This window comes from Epinephelus lanceolatus, chromosome 12 (assembly GCF_041903045.1).
Source record: "Epinephelus lanceolatus isolate andai-2023 chromosome 12, ASM4190304v1, whole genome shotgun sequence".
Taxonomy (NCBI): domain Eukaryota; kingdom Metazoa; phylum Chordata; class Actinopteri; order Perciformes; family Serranidae; genus Epinephelus; species Epinephelus lanceolatus.
In genome coordinates this window covers 36241345-36247628 of record NC_135745.1, presented here as the reverse complement: position 1 = coordinate 36247628, position 6284 = coordinate 36241345, and the positions used below count along the sequence as shown (strand labels likewise).

General features: G+C 39.6%; 1 protein-coding gene across 3 annotated transcripts in view; it reads left to right on the top strand.

The window, feature by feature from the left end:
• Positions 1-437: 437 nt before the first annotated feature.
• LOC117262991 (oxysterol-binding protein-related protein 1-like) overlaps positions 438-6284 on the top strand; it is a 36062-nt gene continuing 30215 nt past the window's right edge. The window contains exons 1-8 of one of the 3 annotated variants that reach the window (XM_033636109.2): positions 438-560; positions 841-986; positions 1075-1160; positions 3312-3386; positions 3584-3695; positions 3819-3904; positions 5311-5455; positions 5638-5705. In XM_033636109.2, coding sequence (XP_033492000.2) covers positions 863-986; positions 1075-1160; positions 3312-3386; positions 3584-3695; positions 3819-3904; positions 5311-5455; positions 5638-5705 — 696 coding nt within the window. In that variant the 5' untranslated portion in view covers positions 438-560; positions 841-862. Of the gene's footprint in view, positions 561-674; positions 987-1074; positions 1161-3311; positions 3387-3583; positions 3696-3818; positions 3905-5310; positions 5456-5637; positions 5706-6284 lie in introns of those variants that run through there. The other 2 variants (XM_033636108.2, XM_078173371.1) reach the window with 2 other exon arrangements.

Genomic DNA, 6284 nt, shown 5'->3' with positions numbered 1-6284 from the left:
CCCACAAAAAAGGGCGGGTAGGAACCAATTAGCTCATAACCAAAGGAACACAATGACTCAACTTAAACACCGCACAGGAAAATACAAATGAGACAAAATACAAAATGCTATAAATGAAAATGAAATAATATTTTACCAGTAACTCAATAATGCTGAATTTATTGCTACTTAAATATAAATAACGTACCCATTAATAAATAACACAGTAACTTAAGTAATAAAAATAACCCAAAAATATACCATAGCATGATGGTGTATCATTGGTGAGAACATATATTTTACAGCTTGTATTATTTGTTTGTTGTTGTGTATATTATTTGTTTGTTGTTTGAGCAGGGGTTGGAGGGGCACAGGGCTATTTCTGGGGTGGACAAGGCCCTTAGCTGTGTCCCTGAACGCACCGCCAGTCTGGCTGCCTGGTCACGTGATGGCTGCCAACAGCTGTCAGCTGATTGACATGATCAAATTTCGGCTGTGAAATGTTGTGTACCTTCACTCTGCCTGTGAAGCAACTACAGTCTGCGAAAGTTGGGTGAATTAAGACTTGAAAAGCTTCACCTGTAAGTCTGAAGTTGTTATCTAATTGTAGCTAACCTTAGCTAACATGCTAAGTTAATTAGTTAGCTGGTTGGTGTCCAGGTGAAGTCGTGCCAAATGCTTTGGGAATGTGTTGCTGTTGGTTTTAAAGTAGGTTTCCTTCACTCTCAAGCTAGAAGACAGACAAAAGTCCAGCTAAGTTAAATAAACAAGCTAAACATGAAGTTAAATTTGTTCCTAAAGATTTGAGCTAACTCCCCATCCGTCCACAATGTCTTGGACAGAGATTTACTTTCATTACAGGGTCAAAGGAAGTCAAGTGCAAATGGAGGCAGACACACCTGAGGAAAAGCTTCTCCTCTATGCCAGAGAGGGCAGTTGTACTAATATTCAAAGACTCCTCCAGTCAAGACTCGACCACAGCAGCTCTCTGAACATCAACTGCAGGTGTAAGTGAAGAGAAAACGCCATTATCTGCCTGTTAGCATGACTTCAGGTGTGTGAGGAAAGTGCTCATGTCCCTCTCTGTGACTGTAGCCAGGTCTAAAGCCAGCTCAGGATGGACACCCCTCCACCTGGCCTGTTACTTTGGACACAGGGATGCAGTGGAGGAGTTACTCAAGGTGAGAGATGTTTGTATTACTATGTATAGCTTTAATGCACATATTGCTGCTCTAGTTAGGAAGCTTAAAGTGCAGATTGTCTTGTTTTACTTTCAGTGCAAAGAAAAAAAAATCGATTACGATGACATGTTTGGTGTTTCCCAAAGTCAAGGATCCTTCCTTGGTAGGATGAGTCCTCCCAAGAAAGGATCCTACACAGGCACGGCAAGAGTCCTTCCTAGTGAACACGCATTGGAACAGGCTGAGTGTCCCCAGGTGTGCGTCACAAACCCTCAGCGGACTGAGGGGGCTGCAGGGTGCTGTGATCATTTTTACACTCTCTAATGTTGTTGTACAATTTGAACACATGTAAGCACTGTTTTCAGATTCATGTGACTTTAAGGGGGGACTTATAAAATTCTAGGTAGTCTAAATGAAAGTTTTGTGGCATTAATATCACTCCTGTAAATGATTAATTTAAAAACTTATGTTTTATCTTAATCACGTTATTTAAAAAATCTTATTATGTGGCAGTGGACGCATTGGAAAGTGTAAATTATGAGGTTTCTGTCAATATTTTTTTCACGCTTGTATGATAAAAATTCGTGGAGATATTAATCCAAATAAATAACACATGTTTTTAAATCCCGCCGAGCTCCGCCAGCGCAGGTTTCATTGAAGAGGCCCCGCCCTCACTCGTGTACAACTCGTGTACTGTGCAAAGCATTTTGTGAAACTCGGAAAGATCCTTGACATTGGAACAGTCCTTTGGCGGGCTGATGATGTAGCATCCTTCAAACTCAGCTGTTTGAGAACTTTGAGTACTTGAGGACTTGACTTTGAGAAACACCTCCTGTCCTCTGTAGAATTTAAAGAACATCCTCTTTAGAGCATCCTTAATATTCAGCCATTTAAGGATCCTTATTTGTCTTTGAGAAGCACCCACTGTATATGCATGCAGCCTCCTCCATTTTACGTAGCTTTGATTCAGTATACCAGGCATCTCTACGTTTTAGTACAAATGCAAAGTCATTTACTCATCACTACATTCTTTATGATTTGGTGGGTTGGGCGTCATTGACCACTTGCAGACAGCAGCACTGGTATATTTTATTATTATTTTATTTTATTATTATTTTATTTAGTTTCTTTGCAAAATTTTAATTATTAATCAAATATACAAAGCTGCATCTCATCCATATTTGTCCATATGTTTCATAAATTTTGCAGTTGTTGAAACTCCAGAAAGAAAACTGACCTATTATCTAACCCTTCCCTCCCCTCCCCACCCCTGGCTGGCTTAGATGACCTGTGATGGAACAAGAGAAGGAATGAATAGATAAATATACATGCAGCAATAAGATGAGGAAAAAAACATAAGTTAGATCAATACGTATATGCACATATGACCACATTGAGCATAGTGAACAACAGATACAGACTGGTATATTTTTATCCGTAAAGCAGTATTAGGCAAACTTCTGGCCTACCTCTGTCTTTTTTTTCCAACATTCAAGATCATAATATCTGTATCCTCTCTATCATCACTAAAAGCTTTTATGCTGCTCAGATGTCCTGGAGACACTTCGTAACTTGTGCATTCAACATACAGCAGATGAGTAAATTAAAAGAAAGAAATCAGCATTTTAATAAATGATTTTTGATCAGGGAAAGGATTAAGAAGTCGAGGCAACCCATCCTCTTCATGTAAATGTTTTCCTGTGTCTGCACCCCTCTGAGTGTCAGCTCGAGTAGTTACCAGCTACGCTCTTATGTGGTAGATTAACAATGAACCCTGGGTTGTAATAGATTTGGGGAAAACGCATTCTCCTACTGCGCACCTTGGACATGGAACAATCTTTAAAGTTAGAAGCACTTACATCCATTGATGAATTTAAGGATATCATAAATGTGAATGAATGTGGTGACAGAGACATGTCCTTGTTTTTCTTGAGAGACCACTGTGTTTGAGTAGTTGTTTTTTGTATTACATGTTGTGTTTGTTGCATTTTAAATGTGTTTCGATTGGCTGCTACCTCGGCCAGGTCCCTCTTGTAAAAGAGATTTACAATCTCAATGGGACTTCCTGGTTACATAAATGATAAATAAATGATATTATGTCCAGCACATATTTGCAACCAGTGACAGCCACTTACTGTAACATGTTTGCAGGCAGGTGCTGATGCAAATCTGCAGAATAACATGGGCGATACACCGCTACACAAAGCAGCCTATACTGGAAGAAAGGTAAAAGACCAAACAGAATTCCTGCCTGCCCATTAACTATAAGGCGAGGTGCGTTCTGTGTTCTAACTTAAGATAAACCCCTTTGTCCTCCACACTAATGCCAGCTGAAATCTGCCAGATATTTTCCATTTTCCCATTGACGCTTTTAAGTGTTGGCAAATGATGGTCAGATTTGAATCTTTTCTTTGCTTATTAAGGAGATAGTTCTGTTGCTGCTGCGGTATGATGCCTGTTCCAACATAATCAATGGAACAGCCCAAATCCCTAAAGATGTCACAGAGGATGATGAAATCATTACGATGCTGGAGGGTATGAAATGATGGGAGTTTTTTTTTTTCCTTTGTCTCTTTCTTTCTTTTTTAAAATCGCTGATGGCTTCTCATTACTGCAGATCAGATGCCCTTGTTCTCAAATAGTGTTTGATTTGTGCAGCTGCAGAGAGAAGAGAGACGAGGCGGCGGGAGGAGAAGCTTCTAGAGGCAGCCAGAGAGGGGGACATCTCCACTCTGTCTAAACTGGTTAGCATCTGACCTTTTCTAAGAATTTTGCAGAATATATTACACTTTGACAGCATCTTTCTTTATTTAAAGAAGTATTTCACTGCTGGAAGGATGGTCTTTTCACAAAACTGGGCTGTCAATGCAGCAGAGAGATGCAAATACTTTTGAAATTGGTGCTACATAACCCAAGAAATCAGAAGGAAGGGGCTGTGGTATTCGCTTTTGCTACTACGACAATGCACTGCGCCATACTGGCCCAATAAACGCTTGACGTAGAGCAAGCGTGGCCGTTTTGACTCTGGAAACAATATGGTATCATATCAGCACTGCTTAGTTTTGTAGTTTGATCTCCGTTTCTTCAGTCTTCTGCAATACAGGAAATGGAATTGCACCCACTTCTTGTTCACAATTTCTCGTATTACGGCTAAACAGTCCACTAAAATATGTTTCTGAGGTCATTTTCGGTGAGAAATAGGCAACGCAGCTTGGTTCATATTTGATCAGAACTGCTTATTTTAAAGTTTGATCTCAGTTTTTTCAGTCTTCTAGAAGACAGGAAATGGAATTGCACCCACTTCTTGTTCACAGTTTCTCGTATTACAGCTAAACAGTGCACTAAAATATGTTTCTGAGGACATTTTAGGCATGAAATGGGCAATAAGATAACAGAATATTAGCTTATATTTGATGAGCTTTGCTTTGCTTTACAGACCAATCTTGTCTGTAAGTATGGTCTGAGTTTGAGAGAGAGGGACGTCTTTCTCTCTTATCTGCTTCTATACTTTTTCTGTCCATGGTGTCTTAGCATAACATAAATGCAGAAATGCAATTTGCAGCTCGAGCAACAGCCCCAGTTTCATCTGGCAGATTGGAGCAGAGAAATCTTGGCACTAACAAGATGGAAGAAAAGTTTACCGCAGTTCATTTACACATATTGTCCACATTGCTATGATACAGAGCTCATTGAAAATGGGCACAGTATCCCTTTTAAGAATATTTCACACAATGAGTCTGTCACATCTTATGCTGCCTCTGGAATTGGTAAAATGCACAAACTATGGGATTACATTTACATTTGTCCAGATTCTAGTTTCAGAGGTCAAATTTGAGAAGTGTCTGATATCTCTGTCTAGACAGGAAGCAACAATTCTGATTCATAGACAGCCACAGACAACATAATATGTGCCAATTTCCTTAACAACCTGCCCTGTTTTAGCAAACCAAAGCAGATTTATGAGGAAACCAGGTCAAAGTTAAAATGTCCTATTTTTCCTGTGTGTTGTGATACTGGCTAAAGGTGGATACTTTAGATATTTAGATATAGATGAGCTCCTGTTGCCATTAGATGTGTAAAAGAGGTAAATGTGAGGGTCTTTTGCTTTGTTAAGTTGTTTTCAGTTGTCTAACGGTTTTCTTTCCTTCAGCTCAGTAGAAAAGAGGCGCCAGATATTCACTGCAGGGACTCTGTAGGGAATACACCCTTACACTGTGCGGCCTACAGGGGGCAGAAGCAGTGCATTATAAAGCTGCTCAAGTCTGGAGCCAAAGCCAGTGCTAAAAACAACAACGGTATATCACTGAACTTTGAACATCACATCTTATCATTCTCACTAATGTATTATTAGCACAGTAACATTTGCAATGAGAGTCACAATTTGTGAATACACAGTTTTGTAAATACTAGAGTATGTTCTGCTAGTTTTGTTTCTGGGTATTACATGATGTTTATTCTATGGCTGATTGTGTTGCAGACCAGACAGCATTAGACCTGGTCCGCAGCGATGAGCTGAGACTGATTCTAGCTGCCTATCAAGACAAGGTACAGTAAGCGCAGATGAGTAGTTTTCAGTCACTCCTTTAATAGTAAAAGACAGGCACTGGCACATGAATTAAGGTACCGTTGCACATTTTCCATCTCTTTGTATGTGATGTAAAAAATGAGTGCATGTGCTATGTGTCAGTCTCATTCATTCAGTCTATGTCCAGCTTGAGCCAATAACTCTACACCACATTGCTATTAAATTCAGTATTTGAGTTATGGTCCACAAAGGATGATTCCTAATTATTGTGGTGATCCTCTGGCCTCTCTGCTATCACCACCACTGGGCGAGAATCTCGTCAAGAAAAAATCTAATGAGCACATTTTAGTGAAGTTTACCAAGTTTATTCATGTTCCCTAGAAGATTAAACTTTCTCATTTTTGGCTCTCTCTGAGCCAATAACTCATTTTTTGTATCTAACATTAATAATTGGTGTGTCTAGCGCCTTAATTACAGGCTGAATGCTTGCACCTAGGAAAAAGTGCTACCCTGCACCTGGCCAAAATATGGCTGCGCACAACTATCTTTTTGCATTTTCTCTTGTCACATCTCTATATAAGGTCTGATGACTGTGTAGA